We start from the raw sequence: 17628 nt of genomic DNA on the forward strand, positions 1-17628 counted from the left end.
TGTGTGTGGTTGTCGTGGTGCTGGTGGTTTCCCGAGGTGTTGGTCGTGGGCGCTCAGCAAACACCCGCGGGGTCTGCGTCACCATTAGTGTAACCTGTTGAATAAGCAAACACATTTTGAGACTGACAATTCATGTTTGGTGCTCTGTTCCACACTCTGCAGTCAGCAGAGAGAGAGAGAGAGAGAGAGATGGTCGGCACGTTTGACGCTTCAAGTGTTAAGAGGCCAAAGGGACAATAGATGGACACTGACCTTTGTGATGTGTGTGGTTGTCGTGGTGCTGGTGGTTTCCGAGGTGATGGTCTGGGCGCTCAGCAACACCCCGGGGTCTGCGTCACCATTAGTGTCAACCTGTTGATAAGCAAAACACATTTTGAGACGACATTTCATGTTTGTGCTCTGGATTAAGTCAAAATACCCACTATAGTTGATTTAACAGGTCTTTTTCAAATGTTAGAGTCGTCTTAAAGCTGCATGAATTTATCTGTTTGGCCACTGGGGGGCAGATGAGCTGCTCAACAAGCAAAACTAAACATTTGACATATTATTGTATACATTTCTTATATACAAATCTAGCAGACAAAGAGCAACATTAGCATTTATTTAAAGTTATGTTTGTGTCCATCTGGTAAATGTAAGTCCAATATTCACCTCCTTTCATCTCTCCTGAGGGGAAATATCTGGCTCTTTAACTGCTAGACTTTCTTAACCAGCTACTGTAGATAGATAGTGTACAGCGGGTTTATCAGGGCTGTTCTGGCTGTTTACAGCTGCTATAAATAAACAGGATTAATAGTGGAATTTGAAGCTTTCAATTCCTAAACAATGAGCTAAAAATGGCTAAAACACACTGTAGAGCTAAGGGGGATTGCAAAGTTGGTTGTTATTTGTCTGTCTTACTACAAGTGAAAACAGTCACAGTAAAAATAAAACATTATTTGATCCACTGATACAAAAATCATTCATTACTGCAGCTATTATTGTAATTTTATGTTTTGTGTGTAATGTGGTGAAGAGACCACTACAGCACGTCTCTGCAGGTCACCACACTCCCACAGAGCTTTATAACGTCTTTCCACTCTCTCCTTTGGTTTTATGACTCGCAACTTCACCGTTATGATTCCCTCTCCCTGGCAACTGTTTTCAGTTGAAGAGCTCTGAACGCCAAACTACCAGCCCCATCACCAATCAGCCGACAGACAAAATTAGCCGGTGATCATAGTGGAGCAAGCAGCAGACAAAAAGCATGATATTTCCCTCAGGAGTTGGTGGAGACCAAAACAGAGAGAGTGAAATGAGAGTGAATATCAGAATTACATTTATCAGGTGGACACAAAGGACTCAAAATAAATGTTCCTGTTGCTCTGTATCAGCTGAGTGTGTAAATAAGTAATTACTATTCCCGCTTGAAGTGTTGTGTTTATTTCCACTGCCCCCCACTGGTCAGAAAGCCACTACTGCTGAGTCCCAATCTAACATCCTCAAAATTAGTTCAAAATGTAAAATGGAGGCGATGTTAAATTTTGATTATATGTACCTCTGCAGCCTCATAGGTGATAGTTTTTGTCTCTGTGTGGATCACAGGCATCTCTTTGGTACCGGCCTCGCTGACCTCAAGACTCTAGAGGGCAAAACAGAAACACGGGCACAAATAAATACAGAAGGAAGGAACTCTACCAACACCATCTGTGCTCTTTAGTAAATTAGATGTCATGTCTGAAACAAATTGCTGTAGGTGTTCACCGTTAACTGTGCGTCTTTGTTCTTAAAACAGCACTGCAATGTCGCACGCAGAATTAAATTAACACAATTTTGCTAATAAACTAAACCAAAGACACTCAATGAAGGGCTTAAATCTATCAACGAGCATGCAGTCATGCATTAGAGTCCCTAATCCAGTGAGGGAGAAGATACTGGAAAATGCAAATCACAAGGTTTCGATCAAGTGTGTGCACCACATCATATTACAGGTCCCCTGATCTGCTCAGTGACAAACTGGTAAGTTAGCACTTTGAGAGGCATGTCCATGCTTTTGGTGGAGTTTTGCCCTTGATTATTAGCGGCAGATTGTGTCAGCAGGAGCGGAGAGTGGTGGTGAGGTTATAGGGCCGAGGCGTAGGCCGCCGGAGCTGGTGCGGGGTTACCTCCGACTGAGACAGGGCTGGAGGTGAATTGGTGAGTGGGTTGGCTGAGGTAGGGGGTTCAGTTAGAGTCGCTTCTTGTGGGCTGGGCTTCAAGTGTTGTTCCTGTGTTTCCTCTTCCTCTGATACCACAACATCTCTCCCTTCTGAAGCCTTTTCACTGTTTTCTTCTTGTTCCAAATGAATCTTTTCATCATCGTACTCTTCTGCTTCTCCCTTCACATCTGTCTCTTCCTCCTTCATTCTCTCCATTTCATCCTCTGAGCTGTCCATCTGTACATGGTGGTATTTCTCTTTTTCAAAAGACAAAGGTTTCCAGAGGTCTGGAAACATCTGTTGTCCTTCAACTTCTGTCAATGAACGTTCATCCACCTCTTCATCCACCTCCTCGATACCATCTTCAAACTGTCTGGGGAACTCTTCCTCGAAATACTGCACCTCTTCGGAGAACTGGACTCTCTTGCCGTCTACTTCTGTCTGCTGTCCCTCCCTTGAACCTGTTAATTCATCTTCTACTGCCTCCAAACAAGTCTCTGCTGCTCCCTCTTCGTCATGTTGCTCCTCTGCTGATGACTGCTTCTCTTCCTTTACACAACCTCTGATGTAAGCAGGATTTACAGTGAGATTGAGAACATCATTTTCATTTTTCGACATCAGTGCCTCCCCCTCAACACCTGCAGTCTCTCCCTCCTCATCTATTACTTCCTTATTTTCCTTTTCTGCCGCTACATTGATCACTGCAGACTTTGGCAGAGCACTACCGCCAGACAGACTCTCACCAAACCCCAAACCTGCTGCCTCCGCTGGCTGCATTTCTGCTTTCACAGATGCACACTGCTGAACTTGCTCTAAAGATGGTGCCGAGCCAGGAATAACACATTTTTCACAATTAACAGAGTCGGCTGGTGGATCTCCTGTGCCATTGTCACTAATATCCCTGTGTAATGTTACTACACAGTCTAGCCCCCCCTCTGCAGGCTCTGCTGACATGGTTCTGACTGTGAGCTCCGCTGTGGTGTGCACTGGCATTGGCTCGGCCTTTGCAGCCTCTGCGGTCTGGATATTCACCGTTGGCCCTGTCGACTCAGCTGGCGCTGCCTCCGTCTCCGTGGCAACCACCGCTTTCTCCTCTGGATCAGCCGATGTCTGTAAATGATAATTGTACCATTAAATTATATTTCTGTATCACCATGATAATAAAATTTAAAAAAAACTCCACATAGAAGAGGGCAGTTTCGCATGAAACCTGATGGAGAAAAATATGTTGGTTAGCATTTTGTGACTTAACAACCTGATAGAATTACACATTTAAAGTCACAAATACTTAAAAGATAATAAAAGGACCAGAGAGGAGTGGTCACCTTTTGAGAGGAGGAGACCCATCCCAGCGTGGACTGATGGGACAGAAGGATGGACGGACACAAGAACAGAGAGAAAGGACAAGAGAGGAAAGTCAAAAGTCACAATGAACACCAGACAAAGAGCGAAGGGAGAGAGTGTGGGAAAATGAAAAGGTCTGAAAAGTAAATATTGTATGGAATGTATGGACCACCATTATATAGCTCATTAAATCTGCTGAACCCAATCTGAAAACCTCTAATTGGATTTTAGAATCACTGAAACAGCAAATTTCAGCCTAATCTGCTTTTGAAAACATTTCCTTAAGGAACAGTGAAATCAGGTAGATCCATACATTTTTTTTTTCCTTTCTCCTGACTCGTTACCGAGGCAGAAGCAGGATTTTTGGAGGATGAAGGTGGGGAAAGCTGCAGCGGTGGCACTGAGCCAGGGATATGAAGTCACCACTCTCAGAGAACTGATAACAGAGCTGAAAGAAAGGAATGGTGCAGCTGAGCAAAATGGTTAAAAAAAAAAACATTTCTACCTTATCAGCTGTGGGAGGCAGCTGCTAAGGCAAGGTGAGTCGTTTTAGCTGTCAACAAACTGAAAAACAAATCCAATACAGTTGTATCACAAAAAAAAAAAAAAAAAAAGAAGAAAAAAAATGAAGCTGCAGGCTTGACTGCAACACAAATCAGCAGTTTGGCAAGTGTGAGAGTAAACACTGGGGGGTTAAGGGGCTGTTAGCCATGCACAGCGCTTGATTACACTGGTTACACTGGTTTGGCTGCTGCTCAGGGGAGGAGGGCAATGGGAGTGGGCTGCAGGTGGTGGTGGAGATATGGAGGGAGGCTGCCAATACCAAGTTGTTGCTTTTAGTTTTCATACAGTACCACTGCTAAGGATGAGGTCGAAGATTCAGAAACTGTAATCTGAGTCACGCTGGACTTTGACTGTTTGCTCTGGACTTCTTCAAAGGTGAAGATTTCGGCTTTCTGCTGCAGACTGCCACAGGTCTTCATCTCTCGGACTTCCTTTGCAGACACACTGATGACCTCTGACCCCTCGGTCTTCACCTCCTCAGAAATCCACGACGCCATGGCCTTTTTGGGCGAGTCAATACCTTTAATCTGATTTATGTCATCAGTTTTTATCTCGATCTTCGGACTCAGTGTCTTGACCACTGTGGTTTGGGTTTCTATGACAACAGCACCGTCTTCTTTGATAGTTTCTTTCTCTTTGGAAGCAGACAGCAAATCCTTCTCCTCAGTGTCAGCCTCTCCAGGGACAGGCTCCTCTTTTTCACCCAAGACACTCGTCTCTTTGCCCTCAGTGTCCACTTTATCCTCCGCCTCCTTCAAGATAATGAGCGTTCCTTTCTTGTCACTGATGGCCTGGGACACTTCGTCTCTGACGGCTCCGGGGCTGACCTTCAACATCGACCTCTCCGACACTTCTTCCTGGGAGTCGGGCGTCTTCTCCACCACCTCCCTGAGGGTGCCGTCCATGAAGACGTCGTCGTCCATAGTGGTTGACAGACTAATCCCGTGAGGCCCCGTGGAGGTGGCCCCATCTGTTACGATACTATCCACCACGTATTTCACCAGATATCCTGTCGCCTGGGGAGACACTTGGCTTATTGGAAATGGATCGTTCAAGTTAATAAATAGAGGGCATCACACAGCCAACACACGCCAAGAATAAGCTCAAGAGACAATTCAGCTAAAAATGACACACGGTGAGCTCCACAAGGGACAGAGATGCACCATTTGGAAATAGCTTGGTTTAAAACCTTAGTTTGTCTGCACAGATATGGCAGTGTAATTATTGAAAGAGCTGCGAAAGTGAAGAGTAACGTTTGAATTTCTATCAAGAATTGATCAGATATTAATCACATATTGGTTAGAATTAGCTTTTGTAATCAGCTCTGGCATGTTTTTTTTCCCCAATCACAGTAGATAACACAGGAGCTTTAATTTTAATATCAGAGCCATGATAAAATGGGTGGATACGGAAAAGAAAAATGGCAGAAACTCTTTTCTTCTTTTATTGCACACGTGAAGTAATAAGAGCCAGAATACCAAACACTGATCTTGTGTCCACATACGTCTGGAGCTAGGTAGATACAAAGGGCAACAAACAACACCACAGTCACAGAAAACACAACTGGAAGCAATGTTTACCTCAGTGGCTTTAGGTTCCACCTCCTCCTTTGTCTCACCTCCTACAGGCTGTTCATCTTCAGTCTGCAAAAGAAATGAGAATTGAAATGTCACACACATATTGAGACAGACACAAAAAAAAAAAAAAAAAAGGACATGACCAGGGCGACTGCATGTTCAAAATGGACAAGATCTGGGTCCCAAAGCTCCTCCAGAGAATGAGCTTCCTTTCATGTCAGTCAGTCAGACAGACACGTCTGATGTCAGTGATTAGTCTTCAGAGACTTCAATTAGCGTCGCTCGGTCCTGCGCGAGTTCATCAGATTGTGTTACACCACACACATGGAAAGAGAAACTCTGATAAAACTGCAAGTAATGTCGCCCAGCACAACAATCATATTACTGATTAATGACTTCACCATCCATTACCGAGACAAATTAATATGTTAATCAGCTGCTGATGAGATATAGTAAAGACATAAAGTGATGGTGGCAAAGACAAACACACTCAATAGATTAAATGTGCCACTTTATTGATGCACTAACTTTGAATGACTTTACGAACTAATTTCCTCTATCAAGGTGACCATATTCTCCTTTAATAAATGTACTACACCAGACTCAATTTCATAAAAAAAAAAAAAAAAAAAACATGACTCCAGTCCCATTATCAATATTGAATTTACTGCGCTATGACTCATTAAGCAATCACTCCTCAGATTGATGTCTTTGTTTATACAAAAATCTCCAGGGTGATGTCATGCTTCACACATACACACGCCGCCATTCAGTCAGCTGTGGGCTGCAGCTTACATCCTGCGGCTCCAGAGGCTCTATCATTGGTGCTTCATCTGCTCTGGCTGAGCGCGCGGGGGACGAGGACAGCCTCTTCTCCCACTCTGTCAGGCCCGGCGTGCTGTCGCCGGTCTCAAGGAAGAAGCGCTTCAGCTCGCTGATGTTGGTTTGGTGCTTGACCATCTCCGCTGGAGGCTCAGTGTCCTGCAGTAGCCGGTCAACCATGATACAGAGAGATGAGGGCAGGGGCAGCGCGGCGGGAACGACGGCCATGCTTTATGTACGCAACGGTAGCTTGCATATCCAATGAATTACCCCCCCCCCCCCCAAAAAAAAAATGATGGGTGGCATAAAATGCAGCTCTGAAAAGGTCTGGAACCAAAATGGAAACTGAAAGAGACCTAAATCAGTTGCATTATGCACTTCATAATTCTTAATGTTTGTCACTCAGGCTGTACATACAAAACAGCAAAACAACAGCAAAAGGTCCACCCACATGACGACTAAGAGAGAAGCAGCTTGTACTTAAATGCTAGGGGAGCATTTAGGACCAGCTTTTAGTCAAAAAAAAAAAAAAAAAAGGCATCATGCATTATTTGCAGATTTAGTTTTGCAGGTTTAATTAAGCACAACACTCCCAAATCTCATTATAAGTTAAGATCTCTACAAACACTGACTTAATTCAGTTTAATTTCTGTTGCTTTATTTCTCACAAAAACCAATTTATGCTCACAGCAAAAACTTTGTTAGACAAAAGTATAATAATAATAATAATAACTCCCATTCACACAGGAACTCCAGAAAACAGTATCTTACACTGGCAGAGCTACTAGCAGGTTAGAGATAAATGCTATAAATCCCGTTACTCCTGATAACAAACGCACCTGCATGCATATTTCAGTCATGCATTTTTTTTTCTTACCAACCTCTAGCATCAGATTACTATGCCTGATAAAAACGGTTTCCCCCTTTACTCGTCTTATGAAACTATACTGTAAAGAGAAAAAGAGGGGAGAGGAACTAGAGTTAAGGTTGCTATGGCATGTTAAATTTAGACTCTTGTCAGGAGTGCTGGGAGCTTTGACTTCTTAGACATGGCTGTCAATGACATGACGGCAAAAAGTCACTGGGAAAAAAAACCTTGAAAACTGTGAAATCTGAACATGACGCCACCATTTACAAACAAAAGCACTTGAGAAATGAGCTGGAATGGTGTGTTTAGAAGCAGCGACAGCTTTGCAGCAGCAGTCTGTGAAGTGAATTCAGGCGAGAGTGAATGGTCAGTCTGGTGTGTGGTGTGATAGTGAGTGTGTCAACAGCGGCAGCAGCACCAGGCAAGCCAAGGCGGAGGGAACGACACAAAGTGAATGATGGCTGATGTCTGAGTAGCTCAGTGCATCTGGTGGCGGCGGCTGTGTGATGCACTGAGCAGGGCCATGAAGCGAGCCCAGTGTACCTGAGTCCGCATCTCAGAGTCCTCATCTGCTTCCGACTGACAGCAAGTAAAGAGGGAGAGGACAGAGAGTGTGAGACAAGGAGGAAAGGAGCCATTAAAGAGAAGAGACGCAGAGGGACAATCAAGTGAATGGGAAGAAAATGAGCGACTAGGAATGGCAAGCAGAGAGACTAGAGAGAGAAACAGACTGTTTGCTTAACCCCTCCCATGAGCAGCATTTGTCCAGCTGTAGCTTACCAACCACAAACTGGAGACAGCAAGATTTGGATTTGTCCAAACGTTGACCCGGTGTGCACGGAGTGTGGAGGCTTTTGTAAGGAAGTACAACCATGTGTTTGTCCGGTGAAACATAAGCTGCAAACATTAGCATGTCAAGCTAACTAGCTTCTTGTTGATGTTACGTCATCATAAGTCTGTGGACTGAGCGGGAATGTGTGGGCGAGGTCAGCAGGGAAAACATTTTTGGCCTATGCGCCAGGCAAACAATTTTCATTCAAGCAAATGGCTGCCTTCTTTGAGTACGCAATGCAGCACCACATCCATGGGTTACCGGTTATGTAAAAAAAAAAAAAAAGAAAAGAAAAGAAAAGAAAAAAAAAGCCCTTTTCACAGCCAGCATGTCAACTGTGAAGTATGTCCTGACTGTGTAAAAGCCGGTCCTGGATGCTGCCGGGGATTAGGCTAATGTCATCAGCTCTGTCCTGCTTTTTTACTGTCGTCCAGTTACTTTTGCTCTTTTAAACAGTTTGAACTGTTTGAAAATATGAACAAGAATATCAGCTAAGCAGCCAAGTATCTGCTCCTAGAATTTTTCCTTTTAAGATAAAGGATGCCTTTCACAAGTTCACTTGTTATAAAGTCAATTTAGAGTCAGCTGGCGTCAGTGTTCATGTTCATTCAACTCCTTAAGCTATTGCTAGCTTAATGAGCTGGCTAACTACAGCTGAAAAAAAAATTTGCTAGCGACTGCAAATATTCAATTCCTGGCTAGAAACGAGAAGCCTGATTTTGTCTGCCAGAGTATGAAATCAAAGACCCACTGTTTCAAATTCTACCAATTATGAAAGGTGAATCTGCAATTGTCATCATAAATTGTATTACGTTATAACTGTATTACAGTGCTGTTCAAGAACAAAAAACTTCACAGGCTTAGCATCGACAACTAAGGGGGATGGGGCTTAGCAAACAGTCAGAAATGTTGTCAGTGGAAAAGACATTGATATGGAATAAAGGGCAGAAATATATCGTGATCATTAAGTGTGTTTACGATACGTTAAAAAAAAGAGAAAAAAGAAACAGGAACTCAATGGGTGTACAGATGCAATGCATACAGAACATGCAGATCTTCAAGTGCACAAATTCTTCTGAACATTTCACATTCCACCTATGATCCAGCATCACTTTCTGTCTCCTCTCCGACAGCACCGTCTTTCATGCCTTAAACGTGACGTCTTTCCCTGATGTACAAACCTCTGTGGCAGTCATCTCTCCATCAAAGGCAAAGTCAGTTTGTTCGCTGTCAGTCTGCTTTCACACACAGACCGAAACCGTTCCGAGCGGCAAGCAAGAAAATGAGAAGAACCCAACTTGTAAACCCTTGCAAATGCATCACTCATCAACAGAGATATTCTTCATCACCACAAATGGAACGAATGGAAATGCACTGGTTTGTTTTTTGTGGGCTTCACGTTCTAACAGTATCGGACAACACTACAGAAAAGGTTGGCAGAAGGAGAACTCAAAAGAAACATAAAAGCAAATGCAAAGTAAGCAAGCAAAACAGACTCAGAGGAAGTTGAAACCTTCGGTCAGTCACTTTGACATTTGAGGAAAATGTTTTTAAAATTTGCTTTCCATTTGAAACAGGCTTATATCTGGTATATATTCAATGAAATTCAGTCCAGGTAGACAAATGACTTGCTGTGTTGTCACTATGTAAAAATGTGTAAACACATGGTAATAAAAATTTGGTTTGACGAGTTCGTTGCCGAACAGTAACCTGACTTTCAGGCCCTCCCCCCTCCTCTCCATGCATGTTGACACTGAAGGTGATCTGGATGCATTTAAGTGTCACAGTCTCTCTGCGTCACAGTGTGCATTACTTTATACAGATTTCTGAGTCCAAAGAGTGTTGCTGGCAGGAAAAAAAAAAAAAAAAAAACACTCTTCAGTAAGCTACTTCGCTGAAACACTAGGAGCCCTTTTCATCACAGGTTCCATTTAAATGATTCATTTTAATTTGTGCTGCTTTGCTTGAGTCAAATAGCGACGCAGAGAGACTGAGTGCTTAAGATAAAGATGGAAGTGTTTCTATGCAGCTGGTGTCTGTCAACAGTCATTTTCTACACTATAAAGACATGAATGTAGATGATAACACTGAGATGGGTTAGGCACAAAGCTATGTTGTTAAATATGAAGTTTGGTGAGGGATTAGTGGGTAACATGAAGACAGGTGACTTCTTCAAGTCCTCATTATCTCTCATAAACAGGTTGTCAAATATTTAAATATTTGCATGATGAACTGTTTAACACTGCAGCGATATTTCATGGTAATTTGTTAGTGACACACAGATGTGGTAAAATGTTTCAAAAAGATGTGAAATTTGACGCCGATGAGTAAAAACACCCCAATGATGCTCACAATTTGTGTCTAACCCTCTCATATAGGTGAAGTACATACAAGCCAATCAAATATGAAATGGTGAAACTTGCAGGTTCATCTCTGTGTACGGTTGATGTTGATGGGGATGTAGTCTACAGGATGAGAGTGTGACTGGGCAGAGATGAGGTTCTGAAAGTAGGAGAACTGACAGACACTGGGACAGACACAGTCTCCAGGTCGGCTCTGAACTGGTGAAACAGCAGAGCGAGATACAGGACAGGATAAGGGGTTAACCGTCATAATGAACTGCCATTTCTAAGCCAGAGGCGGGTACTGGAACATAAAGGCACACACACCTCCTCTTCCTCTGAACTGTCATGGTCATGGTAGCCCTGGGCTATGGAGGCGGTCAGGGAGGCTGCCTTGGGCTCCAGGTAGCAGAGGCACAGCGCCAGGGGGAAGGAAAGGGTGAGGGCGTAAGGGACGGAGAAGGAGGTGGAGAGCAGGAAGAAGAAGATGAAGAGGAAGCAGGGGATGAGTGAGGGTGACTTAATGGGGAGAAAGTTCTGCGCGCACTCAGGGAGGAAGTGCATCTCTGACAGATCGGGGAAGGTGATGTAGCCATCATCATCCAGGATGGAGGACAGGTCAGGCAGGTGCAGGGAGAAGGAGAAGAGCGTGCCGCCGCGGCCCTTGCCCTGCTCCAGCCTCTGCTTGCGGGCTGAGAGCAGCAGCGCCTGCTCCTCCAGCAGGGCGGCTTTGCGGTCGGCGCGGGCTTGCCGGCGGCGGCACCCAGCGCTGCTCTTGGCTGGACTGACTGACGAGGCTCGTTTGCGCGCGTTCTCCCTGCGCCTCCGCCGCACTTTAGTGGATGACACGGGAGATGAGGGGAGTGAGAGCTCGGAGCGGAGGGGGTCGGTTGTGTATACACGAGGGGAGTTCTGATGGAAGGTAATGTCAACGAAAAGGATGGCGTGTGTGTAAATGGAGAGGAGGCGAAAGGGAAGGGGGGGGAGGCAAATACGCATGAGCACACACGAGTATAGTGTGGGGTCAAAGGAAGGACAAGAAAAGAAAAGCTAATTAGTAAAGCGCACACAAGATGAAAGCACTTAGGCCTAGTCTAATGCAGAGGGTTAAGCTGAAAGCAACTGGGAAATTCTCATCAGCCATTAAGAAGTTATTAAGAAAAGAAAGTTTATTAAGAAAGAAAACAAACTAAAATCCCAAAACGGACTAAAAAGACAAAGACGCAGCAGCTTCTAAGAAACACGATCCATGTCTTTGAATATCCGGTGGCATATTTATATATATTACCTCTCTTTGAACCAAACACAAAAAACATCAAAGCCTCTGAACGCTTCTTTTATCCAAATTAAACGCAGGTGTGACTCCTCTGACGGTGTTTGTGGACAGTGGTTTACCTTTGTGTCTTGTCTGATTGGCGTCGTGGCAGTGGGCTCCGGTGTCTCTGCAGCATCCATCTGAGCGTCCTCCTCCTCCGCCTTCTCTTCCTCTGCTTTCTTCTCTGTTGTTACCGTGGTGATAATGTCTCCCTTGGCGATGACTTTGGCTGCCCCGTCCGCAGCGCTGTCCTTCATCAGAGTCTCGTGGTTCTCCATGATGGGAGCTGAAACAGCAGAGGACAAAGACGGATGTGAGGGACTTGAGTCTGGGAAAACTGGGAACAGCAAAATTAAAAGGTTTGTCTTGCTCCTGCACATTGTTCTTATAATAATATCCATTGTGCCTTTGTCGCTGTTATGCAAAAGTGTGCCAGACATTTTAGCTTTGCCAGCTTTCAGGTAGCAAAAACATGTTTTTTCCTTTTGAAAGAAACAGAATAGGGACAAAAATTGCATTTGCACCTTTTACAAAAGGAAATTTCTTGTCACAGAAAGCAGCGATGGCGTCTTTTAATAGGAGACGTTTTTTCCCACTAGTTCAGAAAAGACCCTCTGTGTGAAACTGCCTGTCTGTTTTGCCCAATTTAAAATCAAGCATTTCTATAACAAGAAAATTGTGCAGTTGACAAAAACAGGGCTTTAAAAATATCGTCGCTCAAAGCAAACTGGACAAATAAACAAAAGACCTGGGTTGACAGCATTTCAACTTGGGTGGCACGTGTGGCCAGCCATTAATCACAACCCCAAGCTGCTCCCTCACCTCCATCTAAGCTGCGGGACATGTTGTAGCGTTTGCTGGAGGAGCGTTCGAAGAACGGAGCAGGTCTGATGATCTGGGAGCTGGCCCTGCGGGTCTGAGCCTGCGTTCTGCCGCTGTAGCGAAACTTGGAGCCGAGGCTCAGGAACTTCTTCGGGGGCGCCTCAGGGGATACCAGCCTGTCACAAGTAACACACACTCACATTAATCACACCAGAAACAAAACACAGATTTAACTTCGTACTGTGAAAAAATTAGAACGCCTACTCATTTAAATATTCTCTGGAGAGCCCTCAGGCTTGGCTCGCTACACCGAAGAACCTAGGAGACCATCTTTTTGCTTGAAGCAGCACAAAGCGACTTTGCATGTTGTCCAAATGGCAACATCTAGTAAACAGTCTGAACACCGTTTCACTACAATTAAATAATTTGAGGTGATTATCAGTTAACTCATGTTTACAAGGCTGGCATGATCGTGATCCCTTCTATTCAAAGTAGCTTGTGTTTGGCGAGTCCAGCAGGACAAACTGCTCTCTCTTTGCTACACTTCAGATTTAGGTTGACATGTCAGATACATCTTTTTTTTTCAAATTAAAAACCTACTGCTGTTTGAAAAGCTGTTTCCTGTCACAGGCTAAGGTCCTCACCTGAAGAAGGTGTGGTGTTCAACGCAGACCTTCCACAGCCTTTTGGCAGCGCGATGATTTGGGAGCTTGAAACCGATCGTGCTTTCAAACTGCTCAAACTGCAACACAGACAAAACACTGAGGTCAGATTCACTATATAGGTAACTTGAGCTTGTTCAGTCATTTATTTCTAATCGCTACTCTATTAATCTATGTTGTGTTGTTAATTGCTAGCATTTTACCAGTCGTTCATATACAGATTTGTAGCAAAATAACTCGTATTAACATTAATTTAATTACAGAATTATATAAAAAGTGATATCAGATTACAGTTTTCCCTTTATATAATGTCAGTAAAGAGAGGGATATCAGTACAGATACGTCGGGTTTGGACATTTTAGACAGGAGTAAGACAACATCTCTCCATAGCCACAAAGTTCTGAACTTTAGTAACAACTTCCAACCAACAGCAGCAGCAGCACTTTACAGTTTGTGGTGTGCCTGTAAAATGTTGCTGAAACAGAGGGAATTTGACAGCTGCTGTAGTGAGAGCACAGTGTGTTGCAGTGAACAAAGGATAAGAAATGGACCTGAGCTTTACAGCAGACACCAATCAAACAATGTGTTCACTGGCCTCGACACTGACCCAGCAGATCTGCTCTGTGCATCCTTATAAATATGTCTAAATACGTTATTATTTATCTTTTTCTATATTTATCACTAAAGCGCTCCTCACCTCGCCGGGCCGGATTTTGATATAGAAGTTGTTCCTCTTGTAGGAGATCTTGAGGATTTTGGGCCATGCGAACCTGTTGATCCGCAACCTGTCTCTGTAGATGAGGAGGCCACTTGCACAAACTCCCAACATGATCTCCACGCCCTCAGAGTCCTGGGAACATCACACACACACACACACACACACACACACACACACACACACACACACACACACACACACACACACACACACACACACACACACACACAAAGACATCAAGAAATGACAAAAAACATAGTAGTTATAGTAAATCCCTTCATGTGTCACTTTGGTGGAGTAACACAGAATCCCTAACGATCTCAAACTAGAAGCCACTAAGCAGCTCCTCCTCTGCAAAACATAAAACTCCTATTCCTTAAATTTTATGGGAGGTATTCAGGAGCCAGTGCACAGCAGGGAAAAGTAGACGTTAACAGAGTCAGGTGTGTGGTAATAACGGGGTAAAAAGCAGGCAGGTGGAGAGTGGAATCAGGCATACTGTAATCTTGTGTGCGCAGGCTGTGTTGACGTTGAACAATGACGCAGAATGGGGCACAAAGTGAGTGAGAAGCGACAGTGAAGTGTCGGGAAATGGTGGATGAAGCACGAGACGATGCTCTTCACTGCACAAAGCACGAGATGAGCAGGTGAAAACCAAAGATGATGACGTTTTGAGAGGGAAGCGCTGGTCCAAAGCAGGAACAGCCAATCTTAAATAACTTATACAACTTGTATGTAACCATGCACAACTACAAACCGCACACACACGCGCGTACACACACACAAACACATGTAAGCACATGTGATGTAGCCTCTTACCTCTCCCTCAGCTGGAGCCAAGCATTCATAGAGTCTCCCTACCAACTTTGCATTTAATGAGAGAGGAGAGAAGACAAAAGAGGGATGCTGGTCTGATATGTACAGATTTTTATTTATTTATTTTTCCTTGTGTATCAAGACTATGACTCATAGAACCAACACTGAGCATTGATGTCTACTCAGTTTGATCAAGGCCGCTTCCTCATCTCTGTCATCTCCTCTATTCTGATCTAAATCTGCAAAGGCAATATCCTCCCCATCACTCACATCTAGACCCATTTTGACTTTCAAAGCGCTTTTGATAACTGGATTCATATCAAGACTGATGACTGTAATTTTCGTTTTACGATGACAGCCGTCCTGCTGTCGTACTCCCGCTCTTTCTTTGCTGTCTGTGCTCTAATGATGTGTTTGATCCCATCTGGCCAGGTGGATTAGAAAGAGAGAAAAAAAAAAAAAAAAGAAAGAAAGAAAGAAAGAAAAATACATCATTCAAGTCGAGCTGGGCTCCAGACTCCCTCCCCATCCTTTCTCATCATCCCTCCACCCCTTCAGCCCCAAGTCCACAGAGGCAGCGGTGATATAATGTCAATCAGCGGTGCAGCACAGGCATGTTAAACTGAGGCGTTTCTGTGGCAGCCATGATGTTTCTGAAGCAGCGGTGTTGTGGTGGCAAGCGTCACTATTGACTGCATGATTGGCATGGTGTTAGGTTTAGATTGCAAACATTATATTTGACCCCTAACCCTTTATCACTTCTTAATGCTTCTTGGAAACACCCACAATTACTGGAGACATGAGCAAAATGATTCATTTATAGAAACGACTTAAAAAGGGAACAGTTCAGACATGTTGTTTCTATGCGGTTCATACAAAGTTACACACAGCAGCTGGTAAGCTTAGTTTAGCTTAGCATAAAGGCTAGAGACAGACATTCTAGTTTGTGAAAATAGCTAAAAACTGTTTGAGTTTTAAAAGACGATATGAACAAAAAAGTTAACAGAAAACTTGACATCTGCAGTTATCTGTCTCCAATTTTTTTTTTTTTTATTTTGTTTGACTTGCGAGAGACAATAAATTTGTAAATTCAATACGAGGAGGTTTGTAGTGACTTGTTACCTTGGCGTGGTGGAGGTCCACACCATACATGGACAGCTTCTTGGCGTTTTCCAGGAAGTGCATCTCTGCTTCAGCCGGTGTCATCCCCCTGATACGACAGGGACAGGACAGATCAGACATAAGAAGGGTCAATAAGCACAAGTAAAGCAAAGACAGATTCGATGCTTTCAGACCAATGTGAATATGCAAGACTTCAGAGATCTAAAACAGAGATAATTCACAGATTTATTGCATCAAAGCTTTTTGGAAAACGGCTGTTTTTATGGATGCTTTTAACTGAGGAGCCACAGAGTAGCATGAGTGCATCCATTTTTAGCATAGCTGGCCTTCAGAGAGAGAGAGACCCTTATCCTGGCAATGTCATTGCCTCGCTCCACCCACTGGGTGAAACAGGATCGCATCAAATTACACACAAATCACTGTAATACAGAGTGAAGGGTGGGGCTCAGACAAAAGCACAGACAGCTAGATCCATTTATAGACAACACAAACCCAATGGATGTTAACATCAGTCAGGTAGCCTGACTGACTCAAGTTAGGATGGAAACCTATTTTGCCAATCAGCTTCATATTATGAACAACAGGGTCTTATGTGATCTCAACATTTTCTGCCAAAGTAGATAAGCTTTAGCTTGTTTACTCATGATTGTTAACTCTTTAATGTTTATGAGAAATACTGTGATTGAAATCAGATTTTCCGAGGCTTTAAAAGAAGGGCTGTATCTATAACATAGAAACTATAACTACACAGATAAAACTTCACATTTTAAAAACTGCAACACTTGACTGAGAAAATCGTCCAAGTCTGTATAAAAAGTTGAGCACTATATTTCAATCTCAGTATAAAAAGAGACTAACTTGTAGGTCTTGTGGAGTTCCATGACCTTCTCCTCTAGCTCTTTGGTCTGGTTGGGTGCGAAGCGCAGTTCGCTGATGTAGTCGCTGCCCAGTTCCTCGGGGTCGTAGTCTCCCAGTTCAGACTGCACCGTGTAGGAGCCCAGCACTGTGTGGGTGGCAAAGGAGCAAGGCAGACGACCCGAAACCACGTCATCTCTGAGCTGCAGGCAAAGGTAGTACCTGTGAGAGGGAGAGGAGACACAATACAAAAAACAGTCAAAATCGTTTTGTCTGGATTTTTTCTAATGTGTTTCCAATGCGAAAGCCTCGTTAATATCATTTTAATCTACATAATCAACCATTTTCCCTTTTAAAACTGCATTTCGAGGCATCCGATCTATAACAAGGACTCACCTTGTGATATCCTCGGTCAGCTGGGAGGGGTCTGGGGGATAAAACTTCACGTTGAATGCAAAGTTCCAGGGACCAGCTGTGACGCAGAAAGAACACTGAATTATTAAAAGCAGCATTTTTCAGTTGAATACACCTCATTCCTCTTCAAAATCAGGACAAAAATACTTGACTGGCTTCATTAAGATGTGGGACTTACTCCTAATCTGCTTCTTCAGCTCCTTGGAGGGGTCCAGCCAATTCTGCATCAGACAACCACAGATGAAAAGAATGAATCGTCACGCATTTGTAACAACCACACTTCCTAAAGTAGGACATCTTTACTGTCCGAGGACAGAAAATCCAAGAAATTAATCATTCTCATTGTGAAGAGGCTCGACATGTTCAGCAGAATCATCT

At 43.7% G+C, this 17628-nt stretch overlaps 1 protein-coding gene across 1 annotated transcript in view; it reads right to left on the reverse strand.

Annotated features, from left to right (window-relative positions):
• Nucleotides 1-17628, reverse strand: part of epb41l3 (erythrocyte membrane protein band 4.1 like 3) — a 41953-nt gene that overhangs the window by 4903 nt on the left and 19422 nt on the right. Inside the window, exons 5-22 of the mRNA XM_022758057.1 lie at nt 17429-17471; nt 17233-17308; nt 16840-17058; nt 15982-16069; nt 14023-14175; nt 13308-13405; nt 12664-12839; nt 11922-12127; nt 10854-11438; nt 9366-9419; nt 7896-7931; nt 6458-6643; nt 5666-5728; nt 4376-5101; nt 3503-3535; nt 3226-3287; nt 1538-1619; nt 253-351 (exon numbers count right to left, since the gene is read on the reverse strand). Coding sequence (XP_022613778.1) covers nt 253-351; nt 1538-1619; nt 3226-3287; nt 3503-3535; nt 4376-5101; nt 5666-5728; nt 6458-6643; nt 7896-7931; nt 9366-9419; nt 10854-11438; nt 11922-12127; nt 12664-12839; nt 13308-13405; nt 14023-14175; nt 15982-16069; nt 16840-17058; nt 17233-17308; nt 17429-17471 — 2985 coding nt within the window. The remainder of the gene's footprint in view (nt 1-252; nt 352-1537; nt 1620-3225; nt 3288-3502; nt 3536-4375; nt 5102-5665; nt 5729-6457; nt 6644-7895; nt 7932-9365; nt 9420-10853; nt 11439-11921; nt 12128-12663; nt 12840-13307; nt 13406-14022; nt 14176-15981; nt 16070-16839; nt 17059-17232; nt 17309-17428; nt 17472-17628) is intronic.

This window comes from Seriola dumerili, unplaced genomic scaffold (genome assembly GCF_002260705.1).
Source record: "Seriola dumerili isolate Sdu_G_001 unplaced genomic scaffold, Sdu_1.0 BDQW01000291.1, whole genome shotgun sequence".
Taxonomy (NCBI): domain Eukaryota; kingdom Metazoa; phylum Chordata; class Actinopteri; order Carangiformes; family Carangidae; genus Seriola; species Seriola dumerili.